Genomic DNA, 14,179 nt, shown 5'->3' on the forward strand with positions numbered 1-14,179 from the left:
AGAGAGAGAGAGAGAGAGAGAGAGAGAAATAGATAAATATAGATATATACTTATACATTATAGATACTAAAATCTTCTTTACTTCTCTACAAACTACCAATAACCTACATTAAATCACTGTGTAGTATTTTTGGTGATTTAGTCATTTTTTAATGCATGCATCATAAGGTTAAAATACTGGGTCAGACAGGGGCCACTTATGCTTTTAAGGGGCACATTTTATCATTTATGTTAAGGTACTTTCAGGATTATTTCAAGTAATTTTTTACTGTCATGTATCACTACAATCTCTAGATGCATAGACAGAGAGTGAACCAACTCCAGGGTAAGGCTAAAAGTATCCAAGTGCAATCTATTACAGTTTTTCTCGATTGCTTAAACACTATCACCAGGCTTTTGAACTAAAATTTCAAAACCATAACGCCATTTATCAAAAAGCACACCCATTTCCCTAAACTATAAACACTATTCCCCTTTTTGACACATGAATCAGATTTGTTGAACTGTCACTTCAAAACTCTACACACAAATACCTTAATTTCTCATTGCCTAGGCCCTAGACCATGTTGTCATTTAGAAAGCACTAGCATTCAATATTGTTCACTCAAGTCAGCATAGCTTGAGCTCAATTAGCACACAGTTACCCACGTGGAAACACTAAGAGTCTAAATTTATCACACACCAATCAGAACCTTCAATAGATACTGTAGATAAAAGAGCCCAAGTCAGTTCATTCAGTTTTGGAACAATGGATCCAGAGAGATGTGATTGAAAAGGTCGAGGACACCAGAGAGGAGGAGGAGGAGGAAGAGGATGAGCAAGAGCAGTAAGGAGTAGAGGAAGAGGTGAAGGAAGAGGAAGAGGGGGAGGGGGAGGATGAGGATGAGGGGCAAGGAGACAAGGAGTCTCAGATGAAATTCGTGCCACTAGTTGACCATGTCCTTGTCCATGGTATGACTATGAGGGAGGCTGGGCAATGAGTTCAGCCAAACTTAAGTTGCTTCACCGTCGCCTCGATCATAAGAACCTTCAGGGAGGAAAACAGGTAGGTGTACCTCAGTGTACTCTACTGTAACTTTTGAGTGCTGTACTCTGTTACAACACATGCATCAAATTGCCTTACATACAGATAGAGTTTCTGTCTGCTTCCATTTTGTAAAAAGGATGTTACAGTTACAGTAATCAGTACTTCTATTTTTGTAGGACACAGAGACGATGGAATGGAAGAAGCCTGACTAGACATTTCAGCTGATGCCAGGAGGTGGATCAGGCATGCAAGAGGATTTCCCCCCCGCTGCCTAGCTAGGGCCAGTATATGTGATGGGGAATTGACTGAGACGTTATGGATTTGTGTTTACTGTTTTGAGAATATGAGGCATAGTTTCAAGAAATGTGTTTAAGCAATCGAGAAAAACTGTAACTGCACACATCATAAACCCGTCATTTTAGGCAAGTACCAGATATGGGTGTCAGGTCATAAAATATTTTTAATGAGGCTGAATTTGTATTTAACATAATTTAATAAAAACATTGTAAGTATCGCAAAATATAATTACAGCAGAATTATACAGGGTTACAGAAATTACGCAAGCAAAGAACATTAACATTATCAAAAAACATTATCACTGACAGTCTAGAGCAAGTTTAAAGGGATAGTTCACCCAAAAATGATAGTTCTGTCATTAACTACTCACTCTCATGTCATTTCAAACCCGTAAGACCTTCGTTCATCTTCGGAACACAAATTAAGAGATTTTTGATGTAATCTGAGAGCTGTCTGACCCTGCATAGACAGCAACGCAACTGAAATGTTCCCAAGTCCAGAAACGTAGCAAGGAGATCTGTAAAATAATCCATGTGACATCAGTGGTTCAACCGCAATTATACGAAGTTACGAGAATACTTTTTGTGCGCAAAAGAAAAAAACAACAACTTTATTCAACAGCTGGTGCGTGACGCGTCTTCTTCTTCTTGCTTTACGGCGGATCGCAGATTTATAAGTGGATTACCGCCACCAAGCGCCGGCTGTTGAGAACGTGCTCAGGACAGTTCGGACATTGCGGTGAATCAGAGGTAAAAAACGATATAAATACTGTTCAGTTTCTTGCACAGACCGATTGTTTCGTGTCTTTAAGTCGTCAAGTTTATTTGTATAGCGCTTTTCACGATACAAATCATTGCAAAGCAACTTTACAGCAAATTAAGTTTCTACAATATTTAGTGGTAGCTTATCAGTGGTGACTGTCAGTTAATGTACATATGGCAGAAATGTACAGAAAAATCAATTTAAGATGTAATAAAACAGACGATGAACACTATTAACAGCAATTATTATATGATGCAATCAAACTTATAGCAAAATGTGGTAGTTCTGTATGTTGTTTCAGGGTTGGCATCATCTGAGGTCCTCTGAGGGGTTGGCATCATCTCTTCTCAGGTGTTCTGGATCCTACTAGATCTGAAGCTACTAGAATACTTTTTGCACACATAATAAAGAATGACTTTATTAAAACACTTTATTAAATTCTTCTCCTCCGTTTCACACTATAGGGCCATTTCAGAGAGTATCACGATGCACACGTGAGCTTTTCCTGCACGTAAACAACGCATGCGTGTGATGCTGCTTGTTTACATTCAGAGCAAAACACGCGCATACATCATGATACTCTCCAAATAGGCACTATAGGGTGATGCGAAGGAGAAGAGTTCTTGAATAAAGTCGTTCTTTTTGTTTTCTTTGCGCACAAAAGTATTCTAGTAGCTTCATAAAATTACGGTTGAATCACTGATGTCACATGGACTATTTTAATGATGTCCTTACTACTTTTCTGTGCCTTGATCATGGTAGTTCCCTTGCTGTCTATGGAGGGTCAGAGAGCTCTCGGATTTCATCAGAAATATCTTAATTTGTGTTCCGACGATGAACAAAGGTCTTACGGGTTTGGAACGACATGAGGGTGAGTAATTAATGAAAGAATTTTCATTTTTGGGTGAACTATCTATATAAATACTCTCAAAAATTCCCGTTATAATCAATGTCTACACTGTGAAATTAATCTCTTACTTCGTACATACATCTGCACTCTGCGAGAGTGCGGAATTCAGTCAGCGAGTGCACGTACTGAACAAAACTCAGACGACAACTTGACAACTTTGGCAGATCTAAGTTGAATGCCACAATCGACACTTTTCATTTAATTTCCATTCGCAACAGCTGTAATAGATTAGTTTAATTGTACAGGGGCATTTTTGTCGAATTTGGTTACTTTTTTTTTTTTTGCACCCAAAATTGCTTGGTGCAATACCATTACAAATTTAAAGGGGTCCTATTATGCTCTTTTACAAAGTCTTGATTTTGTTTTGGGGGTGTACTAGAACAGGCTCTCATACTAGGTTGTTCGAAAAACACATAATTTTTCACATATTTTACATTATTACAGCACCTCTCTTCCCAGTCTGGCATGAACGGCTCGAATAGTTCCTGTATCAAATGAAGGCCCGCCTTCTGAAATACGAAATGTGCTGTGATTGGTTAGCTGGGCATATCTCCTTTTGAAGTGGACTTTGAACTTTGTAAATTTGCAGATCTTTTTTATGCTCAAACAGCAACATTACAGACTAACTAAAGTTGAAAAAGTGAAAAAGCATAATAGGACCCCTTTAAGGGGGCCCGAAGGTGGCCAAGCTTGTTGACTCCCCCCAACCCCGGCCCCCAATATATAACAATATATACATTTACAAATATTTAAATGTAATTGCTACACCCCTACATGTAAACTAGGATAACTTTAACTATGATAAACTGCAAGACATATTTAGTGTCTGTGAGATCTACAAGCTGAAGTGTATTACAGTGAAATACATTTTTCACAATGCATTGCATGTAAATAAATAAATGAAAAAGTGTTTAGCTTTATCTAAAGATGTCAATCCGCGTGATCGCTGTTGTGAGCGCATGTCTGCTCGCTCCATTCTCTCTCTTTCAGAAGGTGTGACGTGAATGCAATTAGCCCTCAGATTCTCAGAGAGGTCTGGTGAGAGACAGGCAGCGCCCGCTTATCACACGCGCACTCCTGCAAAACAACACCAGTCTTAATCTAAGACGAGACTTTTATTAACGTGGCGTCACTCCAATTAAAGCATCGCGGAACAACATGAATCTGCTCATACTGGCGACTCTTTTCTCAATGGTTTTGGCCGAAAAATCACCTCGGCTGAAATTCACCGTAATGGGTAAGATTTTATTTTTCTTCGGTGCAATAGTTTCAGTCTGCATATGGATTCTGTGGAGATTTCTGGAAATTTCTCGTTCTCAGTCTCTGATGTTTATCCTTACTAAAGCAGAAATTGCTAATCTTATTTTCCCCTCGGGAAAACAAAAATTGCTGTGTAATAAGACTTCCAATTCCATTCGGATATAAGAAACAGAATAAGTCAGATCACATTGTTAGTAAATGGAAGCAGGCCAAGATGGGGCACTGATTGCTTTACATTGCTGTTTTGAAAACAAAAACCGATTGAGGCTCATATGCACGTCATGACTTCACTTTATGACGTATATGTGGTATTAATCATGGTTTAGAGTTCATAAGCCTATATTAGTACAGTAAACGCAAAGCGTTAAGTACTGACAAATAGTGATGGAGCCAACATTTTAACTGAACGTATCTAACCGAAGGTTCATACAAGGATGCTGGAAGGATTTTTGACTGTGTATCCATACTAACATATCTTTAAGACATGTTAGTAATGTTGTTCAAGAGCGAGTAGTCTGCTTGGGATGTATGAGTAAACAAGCTCCTGAATCTTCCTGGAGGCTACAGAATAAGTAATTTTCTGAAATGACCATTCGCTTCCTAACTAAACCTGTAAATCCATTGAATGACGTTGCTGATTTTCAACGCAGTTTTCGTGTAGAATACGCTGCAAGTGGGTTTGATTCAAGAAAATCATAGGACGCAATCTACAGAGCTGCAATGCAGGTGCGCGAGCTAACGGGAATGATGGCACTGCAGCAACTGATGCATTTCCAAGACTCAGGGCACAACATGCGATGCAAGGAAAAACACACTCGCAGAAGAGAATAGCCCATGGAAAATTCCACGAAACCTACCACTATTATCTATTCCAAGCACGTCCACAGTCTTCAGTCTATGTCGATACAGCCAGTATGGGTCATGCGATTCACAAGTGTTTATTTGAAAACATCATCATGTCTCACAGTCATCGCCCTCAGTGTTACGTGATGCTACAACCACTCACAATTACAGATATGAGAAAGCAACGAGAAAGACCAATATGAGTCTCCAGTGAGCTTGTAGGTTTTGACCGCCCACTTCAGCACCATGGACAACGACGCTTCCCCGAATCCTCAATTCAGCGCACGTATTCCCTGAAATCACGAAGGATGCGATGGCGGGACAAATAATCTCATAAACTAAAGTACTGTGCTATGGAAAACGACACCTTCGTATGCAAATAGAAACCGGATCAGACTGGTCTGCAGGCTTTTTCGACCTCGCCAGCCCCCGCTTCGAATAGCGAGTTATTGATTAAGATGAAATCTCTACTAGCGCAGACCGAGACAAACACCTGTTGCAACATGTTAGTTTTATGAAATAATCACAAATCCCCGCTTTATAGAATGTAGTGGAAATAATTTATAGTTTTACATAACTGTTGCCCCTGACAACCACATTTGACCGTTTTCTTCATTTAGGTCAGATGAAAAACACCCACTAAAGTGGCTTAGGCATTTGAATTAATCATTTAGATCTCAACTGATTGTGCTCCAAAACCCATTTTACCGTGAAAATCAACTAAAATCCCTTAAATAATATAGCATAATGTTTAACATACATTTAGTAAATGCATAACACCCACAATATTCAAAATGATTTACAACAGGCAGAAAAGGAAAATCGATAGTCTTGCTAAAGGAATAGTTCACCCAAGATGTAGATGAGTTTTTCTTCATCTGAACAGATTTGGATAAATTTGACATTACATCACTTGCTCACCAATGGATCCTCTGCAGTGAATGGTTGCCGTCAGAATAAGAGTCCAAATAGCTGATAAGCATCACAATAATCCACAAGTAATGCACACAACATAAATTAACATTGAAGTAAAAACCTGCATATTTTAATCCATCTTTAAGACATTTTTAACTTAAAAACCATTGCTTCCAGCTAAAATATGAGTCCATAAGCCATAATATTGCTTTCTCCAGTGAAGAAAATTTGTCTTGTCTGAGTCAATCTGAAATATGCACAGATCAAATGTAAACAGTTCAAAACAATTCTAAACAAAGATGTTGGTGGATTTTAATTTGGGAGGACAACAGGTGATGCACTTTTTCACTGGATGAAGCATTATTATGGATTATGTACTAGTATTTCGCAAGAAGCATCTTAATGATGGATTTGTTTTTTACAAACATGCAACTTTTCAATTCACAGTTGACTCACTTTGATAACTGATGGACTGGATTACTTGTGGCTCATTGTTTTTTATCAACTGTTTGAACTCTCATTCTGACTGCACCCAGAGGATCCACTGGCGAGCAAGTGATGTAATGCTAAATTTTTCCAAATCTGTTCTGATGTATCCAACTCATCTACATTTTTTATGGCCTGTGGGTGAGTAAATCTTTGGGTGAACTATTTCTTTAATGTATACATTGGTTGCAACACTGTTTCAAATATTCAGTTAATATTAGCTTAGAGTTTGGATGCACAGCCTTTTATCTCAACAATAAAAGATACATGAAGCATTTAATGCATTTAAATTATCTCATGTAAAAAGCTTATTTATTTAGCTATCCTAACTATACATATTTTTATGTCTAGTTGTATTTTATTATTTGCATTTTGCATAGTCCTCCCCTGTGACCCATTTTTGAATTGCAACCCTCCTGTTCAGAACCACTATTTTCGTAGTCACACATTATTTATTCAATAAAAAGCTTATTTATTTTGCTATCCTAACTATACATATTTTTATGTCTAGTTGTATTTTATTATTTGCATTTTGCATAGTCCTTCCCTGTGACCCATTTTTGAATTGCAACCCTCCTGTTCAGAACCACTATTTTCGTAGTCACACATTATTTATTCATGCAGCATGTGAATATATACATTTAAAGACTGCCAGAAAATGTTTATACACTGCATTTCTGTCAATTTCTCTATAGAGTCACCTCGGTTTCGCTTCATGAAACCGGAGAACTACACAACGGTTTACCACCTACAGGAAACTGATGTCCTGTATGTGGGGGGCCAAGGGGTCATCTATAAGCTCACCTTCAGTGATAAAGGAGTGCATGACACGCAGGTAGGGGAGCTGACACAATAACCTGGAGCCAAAATAGATCTATCACTGCTCTAAATCCTGACCTAGATAGCTGGTACGCAGTAAGCAGCAAAAATATGCTATTATTTATGGAGCAGAACAATGCTTTATAATGGAGGCTCCCTGAAACGATTACTTGTGGTTGCATAAAAGCAAGCATTTCTTGCCAAGGAGGGATAGTTATGGTTTATTATTATTTTACTGTCACCATAAAACTTTATGACCTGTTTCTCACTGTAATTATAGAATATAGCATTAACATGATGAGAAGAATTCATCGCTACATTATTATGTATGCAAGCCAGCATGATTTGTATGTTTTTGATGTGCTCACAGATCCATGTGGTAATGGATGAGAATGCAAAAGAGACGTGTGTCTCTAAATCACGAGCATGGAAGGTAAGAGAAACAATATTCTCAATCTCACAATATTCAGTCAATTCAGACCTCAAGTTGCTTGTGAGAATCGGATTATCTCGACTAATTTAAGCCTAGTGATTCAGTGCACTCACAAATCTAACCACAAGAAATGACTAGTGTCCAGTTATCCGTTTCTCATAAACCCTCTGAGTGAATTACACTCATCAGGTTTAGCTGGAGTAGAATAAATACAGAATTCTGAAACTGTAATCAGAACATTTGTGAACATGTTTCCCACATGCTCATCATTATGCAAGCTGGAGCCTGGCTGGATTCACTGCCCTGATTCAACATATACAGAAATAGTCATCCGTGATGAGCAAGTCATCACTCAGAGTTGACTGAATGAGGCTATTTTTTTAAGGGTAATGGCACAGACAGCCAACTGATGAGTGATGGGCTTCTTTAAATATCTAAATAAAGATGGTGGTTAGGAGTTGTTAAGTCAATCATTCTGAAAAACAAACTTGATTATGTTCACAAAATCCAGTTTAGTATAGACAAAAGTAAAAATGTCCACACTGGATGACATACTGTGTTTAACAACTATATCTATTTCTTTCATTTGTAATATATGATGTCTATATGTTTTGCATTGACACATATTGTGTTCTTTCATCTTTCTGTAGCAAGAGTGTGCTAATTTCATCACAGTAATTGAGAGAGTTGGTGATTCGTTCGTGGTGTGTGGGACAAGAGCAGGTGCTCCTAAATGTTGGCTCCTGGTAAGATGCCTTACCTGCCATTATATATGCGACTATCTCAGCAATTTAAACTCCATCTATAAGCAAACCACAAAAGTGTTTAAGATTAAGATGTGTCTTTCTTTGTTAGTGTCTATATTTGCATGTATGCATTTGGCAAAGCAACTTAGACTGCATTCAGAGGACACATTTAATCAATTCTTGCTTTCCTTGAGAATCAAACCCTTGACTTTGGTGTTGCCAGTACAATGCTCAACTGTTTGAAACACAGGAAGGCCAAATTATCTACTATTCTGTAATTGCAGAAATTAAAAAATAAAAAATAAAAAACATGCACACCACAGCTGCTCAATGCAGACATTTCACATTCCTTTAATATCACAAATTGTTGTTTGTTGTCTTATCGAATGTAAGTTGTTTCAATCGCTTTAGCATTTTCCCCTTGACTTTGGTGTTGCCCGTACAATGCTCAACTGTTTGAAACACAGGAAGGCCAAATTATCTACTATTCTGTAATTGCAGAAATTCAAAAATAAAAAATAAAAAACATGCACACCACAGCTGCTCAATGCAGACATTTCACATTCCTTTAATATCACAAATTGTTGTGAAGACACTTATCGAATGTAAGTTGTTTCAATCGCTTTAGCATTTTCTGTGGATTACAGGAAGGAACAAAGGAAAATGAGACTAGTTTTCCCTGCGAGCTCAGCTGCTTTGGCAGAATTCAGGCTATTTATTTAACTGCTTCTGTATTTTTGTGCACATTTTCATAACCTTAGTGTGTCCCTGCCGTGGGTGTGATTTATAACCCAACCATTTAACAGTTTCCTTAGGATGAAAACCAGACAGAATGGAAAGCAATACAATAAAATGAGAGTTTGACATCCTGAAATGTGGGACGCACATTTGGTGTATGAATAAGATTATGGAAAAAAGTTTTCAGCATATTTTCTGCTAAAAAGTGGCCTGATTTCTCAAAGTGCTGCAGTGCCTATGCTGTTTTTTTTAATGAAAAGCCTAAGAAGTAGTGAATAATCCCATCATCTCTCTCACCCAGGTAAATGACAGTGTATTGACGGACATGCCGGAGGAAACAGCAGCGTCTAACATCTTGGCACCTTTCCCTTTTCAGCGCTCCATCAGTCTGTCAGCAGGTAGAAAGAGGAGGGGAATGGAGAAAGGGAAAAGAAAGGATATAATGCAAGGAAGACGAGAGAGAATGTTATTTGTTCAAATTTTTCATTTAGTTCCTTCATTTTGATAGGTATTTAAGTACATCAGACTATAATGTAACTTTTAATGAGTAAATTACATAAATGACATCCCTCAGAGAACAGAGATCCATTTGTTATAAACAATGCATTATAGGCTCAGCGCATTAAAACTGGTCAGTTCTCTACTGAAAATATACCGTGTAGCGGATGAAATAACAAAAAGAACAACAATCCCTGTAGTATATGACAAAGAGAGCTCTCGGCCTCCTATTTAAAGTTCTAAATGTCAGGTACAAAATTGAGTATTTTATATGCCATGTGAGGTTAGCAGAGCTGAAAGGTCAACACTGATTCTGAAAGAAGTTGCATGTCTCAACAATGTCTCTAACTGTCAGTCAGAAGGAAGTAGAAGCAGCGCTGCCATAAAATTGCTTTGTGTGTGCATTCAAAGACCTCTTTTTTTAGTTTGAGTATCAAAGTATTGCAAACATTGCTAAATTTGAATCAAAGTTTAAGGGAATCTTTGATTTGACAGAACTGTAGTCACAGAGGTTTGGCTGATGGATATACTTATCTCTCTCTCCTCATTTAGATGGGAAACTGTACTCTGCTCTGTCAGCGGTTGCAGGACATACTGGCTCTATCCGTCGCACATATGGCTCCAAAAAGCAGCTGAAGACAGAGAATAAATGGTTACAAAGTGAGTTGACAGTTGTTATCTAAACTGCATTAGCAAAGATTTTCATGAAGGACTGAACTAATGGATTCACCTGTGCTATGTCAGCTTACTATTTAATCTGATACAGTAAAGTACTGTAAAACAGAGTTTGTTTGAAAATTCTGGAGTGACCCCCCCTAACATATATAAATAAAATATAGAGATTTTTAAAAAATGTTTCAAAACAAGTCACTTGTTCACCAAGGCTGGATTTATTTGTTCAAAAATCAAAAATAGAGAAAAAAAATACATAATATTGTGAAATAGTATTACAATTATAAAAATAAGCATTTCTATTTTAATATATAATTTATTCTTGTGGTGTCAAAGCTAACTTTTCAACCATTACTCCAGTCTTCAGTGTCACATTCTAATATGCCGATTTGCTGCTCAAGAAACATATCACATTATTATCAATGTTGAAAACTTTTGTGCTGCATATTTTTTTGGGAAATTGTGATATTTGATGAAAAGAAAAGAACAGCATTTATTTTAAACATTTTTTTTTTTTGTGATCATTTAAAAAAAAAAAGTCTTTACTGTCACTTTTGAGCAATTCAATGAATGAAAGACTTTTGAATGGTAGTATACGGAACATATATTACAATATATATTATAAATTATTCATTTGAATTTTACTAGTAGTCCAACCCCAATCTTATGTCATTCAGGATGAGTGAATGTTGCATGATATGCCTTTCAAACACCAATATTGATAGCAGCACCACAGTGTTTACAGTTTTGGTGAACTCAACTCACAAATGACAAATTAAATCTCTGCATATTAACATGAGATAGGAGAAGACATTTTAAACATTAAAAAAATCAAATTTCAACCAAAGGATAGGTTCCAAGGCTCATGCAAGTTTGAGTCTTTGAAAATAATACATTTGCTCTCACCATCTCCCTCAGATCCCCAGTTTGCAGGAGCCGCTGTGATACCACACACAGAGAAACTCAAAGATGAGATCTATTTCTTCTTCAGTGAGGTCAACAGTACAGCCAGTCTAGATGAAGAGCCATACAGGGCTCGCATAGGGCGAGTCTGCATGGTAACAATCTTTTATGCATTCTTGCTTCATATACACTGCTGTGAGGACTCTAGGTTTCTGATAACCTTTGCATCTGTGGCTCAGGTTGATGAGGGAGGGCTTCAGAACGTGCTGCCGAACTCCTGGACTACGTTCCTGAAGGCACGTGTGATGTGTGGGAAAGCTGGAACTCCTGTACAGTACAACAACTTCAAGCAGGCTTTCGTTCTGTCCTCTCATCAACGCACTGGGTTGATATACGGCATCTTCTCAAATGTTTGGTAAGCAGATGGGAAGTCAAAAAGTGAGTAGGAAGACATTTGACATCAGGCTGCTGAAATAAAGCCTTCAGCAAGACTACATTATACACCAAAAATACATCCCTATAGATTTTTACTCAAAACATTGACAAAAACAATGTCAGTCGTGCTCACTTCAAGCTTACTTTTTTAAAAGGTATATACAAATATTGTTACCATATCAATCAATATTACAATTTTTATTTTTTAATTGATCAGTATTGGTTCGATCTCGGAAATTTAATGCATGTTTAGTGCACACTGATTTTTCACTATTGTTATATTAACACTGGTAAATGTAATCTTTAGCAGATCTCTGAATAATATCCATTTTTCATACTGTTCATTATAATGTTGGGGGTCCTAAATACACTTGTTTCATTTGAAACAACCACATTTTTATTTAGTTTTTTATTTTATTTAATACATTTATTTTTAAGTATAGTAAATAGTTATTGGTCAAAACATAAAAATAATTATTATTTTATCTGTATTAACCAGAATCTTAATGTCTGTGCATTGCTGCTGTACTTGACTCATTACATTAATCTGTAACTGATTAAAGCAATAATTCACACAAGAATGAAAATTAGCTGAACATTTACTCACCCTCAGGCCATCCAAAATGTTTGTTGTATCGAAACATGTTTGGAGAAATGTAGAATTTCATCACTTGCTCACCAGAGAATCCTGTTAAAAACAAATCCATCATTCACTAATAATAAATAGTCCATAATTCAGAACTTGCAAAAATTGTCTTGAATTATTCCTTTAACATCCATTTCCACATTTATGTCTTTCCACAGGAACACCACTGTAGTGTGTGCCTACTCCATTGAAGACACTGACCAAGCCTTTTCTACATCCAAACTGAAGGGCTACAACTCACCTTTGTCAACTCCCCGTCCTGGAACGGTACAACACTGAAACATAAACCAGTCAAAGGCAAAATTATGTGCCAACAGATAGTCATGTTGTTATACATACAGTATGATTACATTCTGAACATTTATTAAATTATCTATCTACAAAACAAAGGCACAGCTTGATTCTTAATTTTTATGGTTCACCTTTATCCAGTGTGCCTTTAGGAATAACACTCAGGCTCATACCCAAAAGATCCTGACTGTGATCAAGGATCACCCTGAGATTGAGGACATGATCATCCCGGTCGACGAAGCTCCTCTAGACCTGCCAGTTCAAGACCACTTCACACATATTGTGGCAGACACAGTCTTGGCTGTTAATGAGGAACACTACAGCATCATTTATCTGGGCACAGGTACTGTGAATTGCAGAGAATTAGGCCTGTCGCAATAATCAATATATCGAATTATCGCACAATATATGTACATGACCTCAATCATTTTTGGTGACGCAATATATCGCCCACTATATTTACTTAAAAATTAATGTCACTGTGTTTATTGTATTCCACTTGCGCCTGTGTCTTTTGCAGCTTCTCGTACATAACGTGGTGTAGTCATGAGGTGCTAGTTCAAATTTTAAAAATGCTTCTACAAAAAAACCTTCTTGCATTATTATGCTGTTACATTATGATTATATATTCAGTGGCATACAATAGTCTTTAAAATGACAATAATATCGCTTATCGCAATTACTTCTGGGGCAATATGTCGCACAACAAAAAGTTGTTATCCTGACAGGCCTACAGAGAATTGCTTTAAAATAGCACTAAAATAAGTGTATTTTTGCAAGCTACACCAGTCTAATATTTTGAGATGTACCTGTATATGAATGCACAGAAAATGGATATTCGTTTAAAGATTTGCTAAAGATTACATTTAACATTGTTATTAAATTATTAGTATTTTTGAAAATTAATATGTGTTAGATGCAGCATGTAACGAATCATCCACTGAAGGGGAGCGTAGTGAAGAACCCAAGTGCAGTTTATTTACAGTGATCCAAAATAGCACTAAAATAAGTGTATTTTTGCAAGCTACACCACCAGTATTGGAATTTTGATTGACAGACAAATATCTGATTTTAATATTCTATTTTGCCTAAATAAAAATAAAACATGACAAACTAAAATCATCCGTTTTAAATGCTACAAGGGAATTTAGGCATCACAATACAGGTACATCTCAAAAAATTAGAATATCACGAAAAAGGTCAATATTGTTTGTCACTCATTTCAGAAAGTGAAACCCATATATTATATAGATTTCCCCCTGGCAAACTTGAACGAAGGGGTTCATCGACACCCACTTGAAAAATGTCCTTAAGGGCAACATTATTCAAATCCACCAAATGGCACGGTCCACAAAAGTCTTGAACATAATCCTCAATGGCCCGGTTGCCTTGACGCAGGCAGAGGAGGCGTGAAACTGCTGGGTTCATGTTGCTGTGGTCATGTATTCTGTAACGAATTAGTCCACTGAAGGCGAGTTGAAGAGAGAACCCAAGGGCA

General features: G+C 37.1%; 1 protein-coding gene across 1 annotated transcript in view; it reads left to right on the forward strand.

Annotated features, from left to right (window-relative positions):
- Window positions 1-4,026: 4,026 nt before the first annotated feature.
- Window positions 4,027-14,179, forward strand: part of LOC107689856 (semaphorin-7A-like) — an 18,582-nt gene continuing 8,429 nt past the window's right edge. The window contains exons 1-10 of the mRNA XM_016488026.1: window positions 4,027-4,233; window positions 7,196-7,335; window positions 7,690-7,752; window positions 8,403-8,498; window positions 9,538-9,634; window positions 10,287-10,394; window positions 11,325-11,464; window positions 11,549-11,724; window positions 12,549-12,657; window positions 12,823-13,024. Coding sequence (XP_016343512.1) covers window positions 4,155-4,233; window positions 7,196-7,335; window positions 7,690-7,752; window positions 8,403-8,498; window positions 9,538-9,634; window positions 10,287-10,394; window positions 11,325-11,464; window positions 11,549-11,724; window positions 12,549-12,657; window positions 12,823-13,024 — 1,210 coding nt within the window. The 5' untranslated portion in view covers window positions 4,027-4,154. The remainder of the gene's footprint in view (window positions 4,234-7,195; window positions 7,336-7,689; window positions 7,753-8,402; window positions 8,499-9,537; window positions 9,635-10,286; window positions 10,395-11,324; window positions 11,465-11,548; window positions 11,725-12,548; window positions 12,658-12,822; window positions 13,025-14,179) is intronic.

Source organism: Sinocyclocheilus anshuiensis, unplaced genomic scaffold, assembly GCF_001515605.1.
Source record: "Sinocyclocheilus anshuiensis isolate Anshui unplaced genomic scaffold, SAMN03320099.WGS_v1.1 scaffold1239, whole genome shotgun sequence".
Taxonomy (NCBI): Eukaryota; Metazoa; Chordata; class Actinopteri; order Cypriniformes; family Cyprinidae; genus Sinocyclocheilus; species Sinocyclocheilus anshuiensis.